The 14,623-nt window shown below is 39.9% G+C and overlaps 1 protein-coding gene across 7 annotated transcripts in view; it reads right to left on the reverse strand.

The window, feature by feature from the left end:
* The window catches only part of LOC119658370 (roundabout homolog 2), a 278,873-nt gene that overhangs the window by 88,936 nt on the left and 175,314 nt on the right, over positions 1–14,623 (reverse strand). For all 7 annotated transcript variants that reach the window (XR_005250224.1, XM_038065742.1, XM_038065734.1 and 4 more), the window contains 2 exons: positions 13,274–13,395; positions 12,195–12,381 (listed from right to left, as the gene is read on the reverse strand). Coding sequence is in view for 6 of the 7 variants with exons in the window: in XM_038065742.1 (XP_037921670.1) it covers positions 12,195–12,381; positions 13,274–13,395 (309 nt within the window). In the remaining variant the exon portion in view is untranslated. The remainder of the gene's footprint in view (positions 1–12,194; positions 12,382–13,273; positions 13,396–14,623) is intronic.

A 14,623-nucleotide genomic window follows, 5' to 3' on the forward strand; every position in this document is an offset into this window, starting at 1 on the left:
CACTAACTATTCAAATAGAAAATTATACACCAATTGCCTCTCGGATTCAATCTTTGGAAACAGATTCAAGCTAGAACTTGGCGTATAGATAGTTTTCGAGTTCCCAAACAACTTTTCAAGAGATACTATCTAAATCTCCAAAACACAACTCGATGCAGTTTGTCGAATCTACACCGAAGGCACGGAGGATTTTAAGTTTGCCGGAACTATGCATTATTGAGTTAGTTCGGTTTTTATTGGATTCGGGTTGTTGGATTATTGCAGATGTCGTTAAACAGCGGAGGGGCTATGTGAGGCACAACGCTGTCAATGGATGCCTAAAACTGACACAGCAAATGGATTTTCCTCGTTTGGGTAGAACATGATGCAAAAGTCAATGTCGGTAGTTTAGGCGCAATTCAACTTGGGAACAAGCCATGTTTCTAATTTCGTTGTCAGCTATTGGAACTTGTTCCATTCGCCTCAGTGGGTTGGCCTCTCGCAGTTTCCTTCCCCGGGGGCTTGTAAATGTTTCCGTTGAGAAACAAGTCAGAATCCTTTGCCAGGAAGAAACATGATGCCTTGAATGCACCGTGCTATTGAACATGGCACAGGGAACATGTTCCTTTGCAAGGCGATTATCCTGTATTGTACAGTCTAGTGCAATATCTCTCATGTAGTCCTACGTTCCTCTTCAATTATCCTTTACGGAGTTTGCGAAGGATGTGCTCTCGATTCGAATTTCATTATGGTCGCTCCTCTTATTCTTGTAGATCAACTTTGCGGAAAACAGTGAATTCATGCTCACCTCAATCTGATATTTTCTTATTGCGGAATAATTGTCCAGCTCAAGTTTTCATGCGTTTCTATGGGACTGAAAATGTGAGGACGTTGAAACAGCCCTCTCAGTTCTATTCCACTCCACCTGAGACACTGAATAATTGCATTTTAACCTAGTTTCCACCAACCTTCCCCTTTATGTCACTTTCTCTAATCATTTGGATTTGGAAATAGCATGATTAGAACCAAATGCTTTTCGTCCTGCAAAGTGCAACTATGAGAGCTGTGCTGAGTGCACAAAGTGTATTCCCAATCCTTACATCCTTCTACATTCACTGGAACATGAACATGATTTTGTGATGGATATTTCTTGATGCAAAGAGAAGCATGTACTTATACGGCAAACTGCCGAGAGCATTACTCCTGATCGAATAGTTCGATCCACTTCTGCTTCCCTGCAGGCGACTATGCTAATGGTGATGAAAGCCGTCTGACCACATCCGTAGGCTCTATTTGACGAAATGAGGAATACCATTAATCTGACATCTAGACTATTCGAAATAGAAATAAATGAAGATGGAAGGCAATGCATGGAGACAGGAATAATGCGATTGGGATGGGAATTGATGTGCCTGCATCGCTTAGCATTATCTTTCATGTCATGCTGGAAGTCAGCTATAATGATAAAGCCTGCTGGCAACAAAATTAGAAACTTCGCGTGGAGTTGCCACAATAATTGATGCTTTGGAACAAAGACTGATTACATGGGAGACAGTGTCAAGAAGCAAGGTCTTTCGAATGTGTTTTTACTTAAATGTGCAACACATGGATCACTTATCACGGCAAATGTGGATGAGGACATAATATTGGCAATGCAGGAATAACTACATATTTCTATTTGTCTCAAATAAAAAATAATCCTTACTAAAACTTTCGATATCTTCCATATAGAGTTAATGTAGACCAAAGTGGTCAACAAATCGCGGCTTTAATTCTAGGAATGAAGGTTTGTAAATTCATCAAGGAAGGGAGTAATATCCACATGAATACATTATGGTAAAAGATATGATTCTAGCTATGGGAGGAGCTAGGACGGAAGATATGAGAAGGAAGGTGAACCACCAGGCAGCACAAATGTCGCGACCTGTAATCAGAGCAAGGAAAATCAAAAATCAAAACGGCAAGAGATAAATAACAGTTCCATTAAAACAGAATAGGGGAAAGAGTGAATGCTTGCAAACTGTGTGAAAACAGGATAGGTTGCATATTGGAGCGATGGGTTAAGTACTTTGATGAACTACTGAACAACCAGAACACCGGAGAGTTGGAGGTTCCGCTATCTTAAATCGACGGAAAAATACTGCCACCACCTAGTCTCCAGTCTGTGCAATTCATCCGCTAAAAAATCATAAGTCGCCAGGAGCCGATGGAATTACAGGCGAATTGGTTAAATATGGAGGCGACAAAGTACACTAAGTGATTCATCAACTTGTGCTCAAGGTGTGGGATAGCGAATCAATGCCTGACGATTGGTAGTAGCATTATCTGTCTCATACATAAAAAGGGAGATATCACACAGTGCAGCAAATATAGAGGTATCAAGATATTCTCCGCTATCTTGCTAGGCCGGATAGCCCCATACGGTTAGAACATCATTGGCCTATACCAAAGAGGCAAATCAGCAACGGATCAGATTTTCTCTCTGCGGCAAGCGATGGAGAAACTGTTGGAATATGGACAACAAGTGCACCCTCTTCTCATCGACTTTAAAGGCGCCTATGATAGCATAGCCGGGGTACAACTAAACACGGCCATGAAAGAATTCGGTATCCCGATGAAATTGATAAGACTCACTACGCAGACCCTGACCAATGTGCGAGGGCAGATAAAAGCAGCAGGATCGCTCTCAAGACCATTGGACATCAACAACAGTCTACGACAAGGGGATGCCCAATCATGCGTCTTCTTTAACCAGGCCCTCGAGAAAGTGATCCGTATTGCTGAGGGAAATGCAAGAGGTAAAATCCCTTTTAAGTCCACCCAACTACTGGCCTATGCTGACGATATCGACATCATGGGTAGAAAGACCCGAGACGTACAAACTGCCTTCATGCAGATCGAGCAGGTGGCGCGAGATTTTGGGCAGCAGGTCAATAAAGGCATGACAAAGTATATGGTGACGATGTCAGCACCAAAAACCAACCAACCAACAACATCAAACCGCACGGTTCAAACGAGAAGAATAAATATAGGAGACTACAACTTTAAGACTGTTGATAATTTCTCCTATCTAGGGTCGAAAATCACAACCGATTACAGCTACGACGCGGACGGTTGTTGCAGCCAACAGAGCATATTTCAGCTTACAAAAACTGTTTCGCTCGAAACGTCTAACCATAGGGTCAAAGCATTTACTGTACAAGACTATGATCTTGCCAGCCCTCATGTATTCCTCGGAGACTTGGGTTCTTGGCAAGAAAAATTGCGAACTCTTGGCCGCGTTCGAGAGAAGAATCCTCCGAAGAATTTTTGGCCCCCTACATGAGGATGGACGATTCCATAGTCTACATAACGACGAAATCTATGAGCGATACCATGACCATAAAGTTGTGGATAAAATCCGGCTCAATATGTTACGGTGGGCGGGTCACTTAATCCGTACGGATGAGGATGATCCCACCCGGAAAGTCTATAAGGGCAATAGCATCTATGGTAGGAAAAGAAGGCGATGCAGACCTTGCCTAAGACGGAGCGATGGCGTAGGTCAGGACGCCAGACAGCTTTTAGGAATATCAAATTGGTGGACCTCGGCGCAAAACCGGGATGTCTGGAGTTCTTTATTAAGGCAGGCCTAGACCGGGCACTGATTGTAGCGCCGTTGATGATGATGAGTAATTCAATGGAGAATTTCAGTGGTTTCGCATAGTTGACGTATTTTCCAGCTCCACTGCAGAGATGGGCTTTTGTAATTTTTGGTTATTAGCAGGCTCATTTTCTAGTTGTTCACCTCAAATTTGAATGAACACACTCCGGTGGGTTCGATAGTTTCCTCATAAAACTCTTCCTCGTGACTCCTGCAGTCGCTGTACAGGCGCTTTTTCCAATCATTTGTGAATCGTGGAAATCGGAGATTTTTTCAGTTAGCGGAAGAAGGGGATGAACGTCAAGACTCCGTCAGAGGACAGCCGTCTTGAGTATGACAATTTGAGGCGTATTTACTTGCTCTTTGCCGTTGCAAAGAATGTAGTTAAATTTATCCTAATAATAATAATCATTGGCGCAACAATCCATGTTGGATCAGGGCCTTGAAGTGTGTTAGAGCACTTCATTCAAGACTGTAACGGTACACTAGGAGGCAATGTGGTCAGCATTGCACTCGACCGAGATTATTACCCTGATTTGACTCAGGTACTCATTCACAGCTGAGTCGACTGGTATCCGACGTCAAATCACGATACAAATCCCACTGCCACCAGCGAGATTTGAACCGCAACCTTCCGTACGACAGCCTTGCGCTCTAACCACTCAGCTATCCGGACAACAAATTTATCCTAAAGCGCGTCAAAAAATACTTTAAAGGCTTGGTCGACAGAGAGTTGGTTGATTTTCGCTCTGGGTCTTCATGTATGAACCACGTCAGTAACCTTGGGGAAATGGAAAATGGACAATGTATCTCGAACGCTCTAAGGAAGGGACATTTAGGAAAGATTCAATGATCATCCTGGCAAGATAAAGAAGGAAATAAAATTTCCGAACATATATATAGATATATTGATGCGATGGGTTAATGTAGATATTGACGAGTTGGAGATTCCGCCTATTGAAGATGATGGACAGATGCTACCGTCAACACCAAATTCCAAGACAACACCAACCAGTAATACTGTGGTAAAATGACAACCGTTATCGGTATCTAGAATCGAAAATCACAATTGATAACAGTTACGAAGACGAAATCCGCCATGGTTGTTGTCATCCAACAAAAACTATTAGGCTCGAAACATCTCACCACATGTTGGTTGAAAGTTTCTACTGTACAAGATAATGAATGGCCTACATTCCTCGGGGACTTGGGTTCTTAGCAATAAAGATTGCGAACTCTTCGCCCCGTTCGAGAGGAGAGTTTCAGAAGAAGTTGTAGACAAAATGCTGCTAACCAGGATGCGTTGAATGGATCACATCATATCCGCATATGTTTGCTAGCAGAAGACATGGCAAACCTTACCTCGTAAGAAGCGATTGCATAGGCCATCACGCCAGACAACTTCTGCCAGATCTTGGCGAAAAGCCAGGATATCTGAAGTTCCCCACAAAGCCAACCGCAAACTAGACATCGGTTGTTGCGTCGTTGATGATGATGATAATGAACTGCTGGACCGAGCGAAAGACTATTGAAAAAATAGCGAAATTCTTAATACTAAATCTTAATATTCTCTGGTTACTAGGATACGCTAAACATACCGTTTTAGCCATTATATGCCACGAGGCTTGTGGAGAACTTGAACCACATCGTAGATCGCCCCTTGAAGGAACTAAACTAAAATGAGTTTCTACCTTTCATTTCAGACACTCTCTCTTATGAATTAATAGCATTTATTTGTTTATTTCACCACAACAGGTTTACCATCATGCAAAATCCGACTCTTTTCCACTCAACCGAAGGCGTCCAGAGTTCAATCTGCTTATTAAAATGTATTTAAGTGCAATTTCCAGTACCATGTCACCCGAAACTGCTATTGAATGATGTCGCTATGGGTGGTTCCTTTCAAAACGAACTGAATGACTTCTTCGACTTTTAGCTGAATGACGATGCTCTTTGATATTCTAATTTTTTCCTCCCCTGACGCCATGTCACGACCACATATATTCATATAGTTCCAGCATTTCCAAACTCATTTGAATTCGTAGTGTAAGGAAAGACAAAGAATAAAAAGAAGACGGTCCGTCTGTCCGACAGTCTTTTATAAAATCCGCCCAGGCGCATCCGAGCCCGCAGAGTGTAGTCATCGCGTTTTAATTGCCGTCCATGACTCACGGATTATGGCTCCTTTGGATGCTCCACTGGAGCTTTTTATCTTCACTTCACGAATCTTTTTTTCCTTGTCTCCACATTTTGCTCGTTTTCTCCGGTTGTATCTTTTCTGTGAATGCGTCTTGGGATTAGAAATGGACGCATGGTGATGATGATTCCAAGCACGCCCACGCCATACGTCAGGATGATTTGCTTTCTTGAGCTGATATATCCAGTCATGTGTTGTGTTAACAGATTAGTACCTGCAATATTTTACCGACGATAATGTAATAATTTTTCAAAGGGAATAGCTAATGCGTTTCTGAGTAGCCCCAATGACAATTTGTTGAGATGCACCCAAGGTGCAATTAATTACGAAGACTGTATAAATATTTTCACATGAGCTAAGTGAAAGAATGCAGTTCCTGAAGTCTTTTGGATATTAGAGCAGATTTTATTTCGACATTTGAGAATACGGAATGCGTGAATGACGATCATGTTCATTGGAAATAGCAATGGATTTCGATGATTGATTCTAAAAATATAGCAGAATATAAAGACTTTCCATGGGAATGCAAACAAGCAAACTAAATAATATTTTTAGAAATTGAACGCCTCTTGACGAAATTCGAAACGATCCATTAGCTATCAGATGAAGACGATAGTTCAGCATAGAATTGAAGTCAAATAGAAAGTGGCTATGATGCAGTGATATTGGAGCGAACTATCCTTAATTAGGATTCTTATTAACTGCCAACTATATTAGACATGACATGGACACCACAATAAAACCAATAATCGATTGCGCAATAGTTCAATTTGAACCTTGACCTTAAAGTATAATGGTTGTGATTTTCGAATCTAGAAAGTATTTTCCTATCTCGATTTGTTGGTTCAAACAAAATGTAATGAAAACACTTTTAATAGCAGGGCTGCACGTGTACGGAGAGTCCAAGTGCGTTCTTTAGGTTGCTCCAGGGTCGTGTGAGAAATATACTTAACAACCCCATCCTCTTCTCTTCCTTTATATGAATAGTGCAGCATTTCTGGGATTCCCCTTGACCTAAGTTTCCAGTTTCCCTACTCTTTATCCAAATACGCTCTCAACTGGTATAGTATCTCCGTAAATTCATTAATTCTCGGTGTTCTTTTGGTTGGTGCTGTTATTTTATCGCAGCCATTATCGTCAACTGGATGCACAGTTCATACATTGGGTAGTGGTGGATAGTTGTCGTTCTAAATAGTCAGTTGGAAATGGGATGTATGCGATGTTATTGTCCGCGACCGGCATGCCGAAGCAAGTGATCCTGTATGAGGTTGACGTAGCGTTCATGGAAATTTAATCTGTCCTTTTAAGTCTTAAGAATTCGAAGAAGGAAGAGTGAAATGGAGTTCATGGAGCACAATTATGAGTGAATATTCGAAAACTCCTACGAAAATTTAAATAAAGTAATGTAATAAAACCTTTCCTATTATTGATTTAGTGAACATTTTCAAATATAGATAAATCAGGAAACCAGAAGCTGGATGCTTCAGGTATGAAAGGTTTTGTGGATATCTTTTATAAAAACATTTGAATTACATTTGTCCCATTAGTTCTTAGCACGTAATATATGCATACAGGTGAGAATATCCACTTTTGGGTGATATTGACATTCAAAGAATTTGTACAGAAGCGATAACTTTGACCTATTATAACCTTAGTAAGTAATAGTGAGATCTCCACCAAACTGGTAGTATCGTGGTTATAGCCTGAATAGCTGCAAAATTTGGTGGTTCTAGGATAAACTTAAGGAGGGTTTTACAGTCAATTACTGAAAAAAATAGTAATATATTATTACTAACTTTATTAATATATATTTCTATTGTATAAATTATATCATTATAGATATATGAATATGGAAGGTATTTCAGAGCCTATGCACCATATAGCAGCAGCCTCTTGATTTTTTCAGATTTTTACGTTAGGTTGTTTCTGAGAACGTGTTGATTAAAGAAATGATCACGATCGACCCCTTCTTCCCAACAAATGTCAAAACTAAGACCGGCTTCGGAAGGTGCTAACTGATACCTTTCATTTGATACCTACATGATTACATTTGGTGAAAAAAAAATATACACCCTCCCTTTGCTTGTGTGGGAACCCCCCTTAAATTCGCCGTAGAATAATATAACTCACTGGATGCGTGATTGGTCACAATTCCCACCTTTCCACTAAATTTGGTGTCAATCGCTGTAACCGTCTCCGAGAAAAATGCTTGTGACGGACTGACAAACTGCCCATCTGTCTGTCTATAGACAGATATATATATACATTTATACATATGCAATACAATACAATTCCATCTGGAGAGGCTATTGTGCTACGATTTACGCGATAGATCTAAACATATCAGACTGCCTGTATGGTTCCCCAACCATCCTTCCTCGATCCTCTTCTGTACTTAATAATAAATAATGGCATTTTGATGTTACAGCAACCTAAAATAGGGATCATGTTCATAAATCAGTAAACCAAACGTAGTAATTAAAGTTAGTCGCATAGTTCGCATCAAACTGGGCACTAATTTTTGGAAACCCCTTTTTAAAGATGTCAGGTTGCTTGTGTAGAAATGCAGAAAGTCATGAAACGCTGCTTGTGCTCCAGGATTGCGAACATTCAACTGTTTGAAAACTTTTTCTATTTCATGTAATACGCGTCGTCCATTCACAAAAAATTTCACTCCAGAGAACCTTTGGAAATCCAAATCCAAATCCAACTTTTGCAAATCCAAAAGTGTGGTGCGCCGTTTTGATGCCACAAACTCCTAAGACCATAAGTGCTATTATAGAAGCAAGAAGCCAGAACCAACCGGCTCAGATCTTTAGAGCCAGGCCGTAGCATTCACGGTCGCCATCAGGCAGCGTGGTCAACATGTGGTCATTCCGGAAACTGGTTACTAAGAATCGATGGGGCGTGTACTAATCAGGAAATTTCGACTATTTCTCATTGCGGTGACTAGCTACCTTTTCCCTAAAAGAACACATTCTAAGATCCCGCAGACACAATTATTAGTGAAAGGGTCAATGCGCAGTTCGAAATTAATAATATTTTGTTGAGGGTACCACCATCCCAGGTTCCATCCGCATATGGAAAGGTATTTCCAAGAAGTCTAATTGCCCTACGTGCTAAAGACGAACTGACACACTTGATCTGTTAGATGACATTAACTTGTATTCTGGTACTAATGACAATCTTAGATGCCTGTTGCAAATATCAGACATATTCAACCGTTACATTACAATGGAATGTGGTCTAGACAAGTGTCAAACTAAAGCCGTTCGCAAAGGTCATCACCAGCCACATGGCTGACATAGCATTGGTGATATCCATAGCGTTGCAATAACATTTCACGGGGAAGAATAAAATAGGAGTTTTCGCATATGCATTCAAAATATAACCGTTGACGAAGATCGATCGATCGCGACATTGGAAGGAGGGACATGGTTGTGGCACAAAATCACCGGCAACTCGACTCGCTTTGCGCTTATTTTTACAGCAAAAGAGTAGACGAGTCCCTTGCGGCTGTTTGTAAGACATATTTTTCGCTGATTCCAACAACGGATCGATAAATAGAACTAGCCTGACGGACTGTTAGGTGACAAAAGCGGTCGCTAGGCGTGTATTTTTCATGTTGCTATCTCCCATAATAGCACCATTGAGCGAAAATGAGTGGAAAAGAAAGTAAACTAAGAATCACTGGTCGGTAAATCAAAGAAATTGGGCACCTCGAGAAGGTGGTTATGGTTCCGATAATATCGTTGTTGCTACAGGTATTATACCTAAATCCCATAGCCTCCCTTCGTATTCTGGGACTCTTACCCAGTCTGCTTTAAACCATGCAGAAGTACATCATTCTGCAAATTTACTCAATGTTGCGGGAGGTTCTTGACGGATTTTCCCATTGACCGACCACTGGCCATAATTACCAAAGCCCCTTCATTCTTTTTAAATAGCTATAATCGTCCGGCCAGGTAAAGTTTAATATTAAGTGGCTTAGACACAAGGCGGGCTTAGTGATTTAGTAATGGCAAATTATGGCCCAAACTTCTTGTTTGGGTGTCTTTACACTGAACTTAGAACTTAGAAATTAAGTCCCCTCCTTTTCTGAGTAATCAAACGTCATTTCAGCCACAAAACATAAAAGTTGAATGAAAAAAAAATAAAATCCATCGAAAGAAAAGAGACAAGCAAAACGAAACTATTGACTTCGATGTTCAGACCAATCTCGATGAGAGAATTTTCGTTAGCGTACTATCGAAGACGCTCCTCTCAATTTTTTCACGATCGGTACAACCCATTAGCGATCGTGCATATTCTTATTTCGGATGTGATCAAAACGTGTCCCATTACTGCAAGAGGCCTCTTATTGTCTTTTTTAGTCGGCCAACATTCAGAGCCATAGAGGGCGACAGGATAGATGACGTTGCGGTAAATTTTAGACTTGAGATGCTCGTTCGTACGTCGATTATAAAAACACCAGTTGTGGAGCGTCACTTCATCCAGCGTGCGCTAATGCGTGAAGCTATTTCATAACGCAGTTCACCATTGGCTGATAGCATTGACCCGAGATTTTCAAATCGCTCATTTCTATTCAGCTCACTGCCACTGACAGTGGTTGTCCTTCTTCCATGGAGGTCGGTCGTCAAAAGTTCAGCTTTATTGAAATTTAATCTGAGACCGTGTGACATGATTTGATATCCTTTTCCTTCTTTCCTTGACAAACACACAGACATGTTCTATTAAAAGGGAGTTGGATCTGGGCCTTGAAGGCGGTACACTATGCTACCCTGTAGGAGACAATGTGGACAGCATTGCGCTCGCACGGGATTATAAACCCGATTTGAATCAGTCAAGATCCAAATTATTCTGCCACAAGTGAGATTTGAACTGCGATCTTCTGACACGACAGCCTAGCGTTCAAACCAGAGTCACCCCGACAGGTAATCAAAACAAATATATAATATATATTTCACTTCGTTTAGTTTTTGCTCTTTAATTTTAAAGAATTAGTACAAGTTTTCCCCACAATTTAGAAAGAAAACCAGTTGGGCAAGTATTACGCTCTCTAAAATTATTTTTTTAACGTATAGTTAGTACCATTTCCTTAACAATACTCCTTTTCAGGGTTATACCAATTTCACCGAATAAATATTTGCCGGTAACTGATGCAAGTCATGAAGAATTAGTTTTTTGCAAGCCAAGACGGACAAATATAGATCGCGAGTTGCACGCATGTTTGAAGTCTTTCGATTCCAAAGAATCTATGCGGTGGCTTCATAAATTCCAATTCATATGCTCCCAAATTCCATTGTATCATAAACTAAAAACTGAAGTCAAACACAATAAATACCTCCACTGTGCAAATGCAGCTTCACAAGAACCACATATACCAAAGAAAGCCAGCCTACTCCAGCCAGGTCCATATTTAGAATTGACATTAGTATCATCAGTAAAACGGCCACGTGCTGTACGTTCGCACAAGATACAAAAGATAATGTACAAGAACGCAAGCAGGATTTACTGCACCAGCAAAAGTACATGCCAAATATATGCTATTTGCGTTGGATACGCGTGTGTGAGGAGTGCAAAGCCCCCCAATGGCAATGCGGCCATACACATTCATCTTCGGAAAAGAAGGCAATAAGGTGCCACTTAGTTGCCTGTAAACGACCATAAGAAACTAAAAACGAACCATAAATTGGCCTTATCTGTTCGCAGCTTGTCTCTCAGTTAGGACGTGGCATGAGGCCCCGATTCAAGTGCCAAGTTTTTAGTCCTTTTAGTTTTATTAATCTGTAGCTTAAAGTGAATTCCGGAGGATATTTTCATTTTATCTGAGCCAGGCGAAGCTACTGCGCACTTTTACATGAAGAATTGCAGTTCTCGCAGATGAATGCACTCTTCTGATAACAACAATTAAGTGATTGCGTCCTCTTATTTAGTGAATTCTCTTTTTATGATAAACAAAAGACATTTAAAAAAATACGAAGGAAATCACATAGTTAACTTATTACGATTCCTCAACTAGATTATAGTGAAAACTGGATTCCTTTCAAAAAGGATGTTGATTAGCAACTGGAAACCTAAGAGCATATTGCTCGAAAAGTTCACTTGACAATCTCAAAAAAATGACTAGAGCAGAAGCAGCTATAACTTTTCTTAATATTTATGGCTAGAAGCTATAAAAAATTACCAACTAAAGGAGGGATTTTTCCATATCAACGCTTTGCAAAGTTCTAATTCACTAATTTCACATTTACCCGAAATCAAATGGAGTGGAACTGTACAAAGGCCAGACCGTTTTTCCTTCAGAATATACAGAACGTTACCCATTGCTGGATGTTAGCAACAAAATATTTGTACAATACAATTCACACTTACCTGCTATTTGTAGAGTTGCATTTCGACTATACACTTTTCCGGCTTGGTTTCTCGCCACACACCAGTAAACTCCACCATCCTGTTCCTTTTTCCCGTGGACCGTTCGAAGGAAGAAAAGTGATCCGGATGGTAATAAAACTCGATGGGATTTATTATCGTTCGGGCTTGTCTTGACTGGCTCACCATCCTGTTGAGGGGTTTTCCATGAAATGAAAAAAAAACGGGAACAGAAGGAAAGAAAGATTTATTAGCTCTTTTCGGTTCATTTTTGGCTGAAAATAAGGAGAGGTAACATTCCTTGCTAGAATATTTTCTGAGAAGTAGGAAGGAAAGTTGAAGGGAAAAATTTTTATGAGCAATGAAAAGTTGGCGAAATTTTGGATTTTTTCAGTGGGGATAGGAGTGGAAAAAGCTAAAGTAATTAGATTTCTGACATTCCTGCAGAAGATGCAGTGCACCAAAATTTCATGGCTTTAAAAAATATTTTATAGGATCCACAAGCCGAAGACCATAAATTAAATATCTCCATTCCGCCGAGGGCTGGCTTGTAAAACATACATACCTACCCTGTATGTGGTCCGACAAAAATATATAATTATATATAGCAAAAACTGTTGCAAGAATTTTCAAGTCGTTATTTAAAATGCCCAAAAAGTCAACCTCAGTTTAAAATGAATCCAAGAGAGAAGATTCAGCAACAAAATATGATAAAGTCAAATGTATTAGTGAAATTTCCAAGGACGAATGTTACTAAATTTAACTTTACTTCCCATAAAACCCTAAAAAACTGAATATCCCACAAAATTAAAGTGAACAGCTACGACAAAGTTAATAGCCATCCCTTTATTATCTTCTATCTTTCACCATTTCAAAGACAATTTTATAGCAAGGACTGTTTCACACTAGGATATAAACTATCGCACAATCGCCATCACCATCTTAAAACAATTCGATAAAGTTTGAATTCAGTCTAGCAATGAAATATTTCTCAGTGACAGAGCGCTCCATAAGACGGTCTAAGTCCTAGATACTTTTCCAACTGCTTTATCTATATAACTTTTGAAAGATTTATCACTCACCTTAAACCATTCGATTGTCGGTTCGGGTTTGCCTTCGGCCTTACAGTTTAATGTGACTGGTTCATTTTTCGGCACAACTATATCGCTAGGATGCTCTGTTATCTTAGGAGATCTGTATTGGGCTGAAAATAAGAAGGAAAGAAGATAAATTAGGTTTTCGGCTGATATTAATGTCAGTCAATGATACGTTATAAGCTGATAAAGATTTATTTGTATTTGATGTTCAAAGCGATAATTAGTTATTTACGTTTGAGTTGTTACTGGGAACGAGGGCAAATCCATTTCTACGTTAAATCTAGCCTTTGTTATTATAGGAAAGCTACAGAAATATGTGTAGAATGTTCACAGAATAAAGAATAAAAATTTGGTTTCACATAGATTCTTTCTACTCTGGATTAGCATTCTCTGGGACGAACTAGCAAGCACATTTTAATTCAAAAATGTTTCTACTTTAGGCATAGGTAGAAATTATGTAACTAGTTGCGTAACGAGTACGACGGCCCTTTTGCAGACGCAACATAAGACTATATTGCTGCCTTCTGCACACTCTTATAGCGTAACACCAGTACACAGTATGCATATATCGCAATTGCTCATTACATTTCACTTCGCTTGAAGATTGACAGGGTTTTGCTATTATTTTTCTTGCCTGCCTAACCTCGTCCTGCCCATTTGAGGTAGTAATAATTTTTGTAACTGCTTCCCATATACACCCTCTTTCTTCTTCTATAGAATTTTATTTTGCTCCCAAACCTCTACATCCTTCTCCATATGATTTATATTGAAAATTATAATTTAACACTTTAACGCGCATTTTGTTTGCTCAAATCTCTACAAACAATTCCTAATTTACGTCCAACTGGAAAGTATCTTCCCGCAATAATCATCCTAAGTTGCTTGCTTGGTTTCACCATTTTAGGTGAAGCAGAGGCTGCCACAAATAGCAACGATTTTGTCATCGCATACCGCATCACGAATGAGCTTCCAGATCTTCGATGGTTCTATGAGGGCCCTTAACGGTAGATTCTTCACCCATGACGATTAGCAACACAAGGGAAGGAAGGAGCACTTCGCCACCATTCTAAGTCTATGAAGTTCCATCACATCACACGTATCGTACTCACTCCTCCTGCAGACAAAAATTAAACTTTCTTGAAGGCAAAGGCATTCAAATAGAGTAAAGCTGCCGGCTTCACCAGTTTGCCTGCGGAACTTTTTCGTGCAGCTCCTGAAATATATGCAGAGTTATTATACCACCTAAATGTAAATGCAGGGAATCAGATTTTTCCCCATGAATGTAAGAAAGGGATTATTGCTAAGATTCAAGACCCCTGTCTTCAGTGCGATAAT

This window comes from Hermetia illucens, chromosome 1 (genome assembly GCF_905115235.1).
Source record: "Hermetia illucens chromosome 1, iHerIll2.2.curated.20191125, whole genome shotgun sequence".
In the NCBI taxonomy this organism is placed as follows: domain Eukaryota; kingdom Metazoa; phylum Arthropoda; class Insecta; order Diptera; family Stratiomyidae; genus Hermetia; species Hermetia illucens.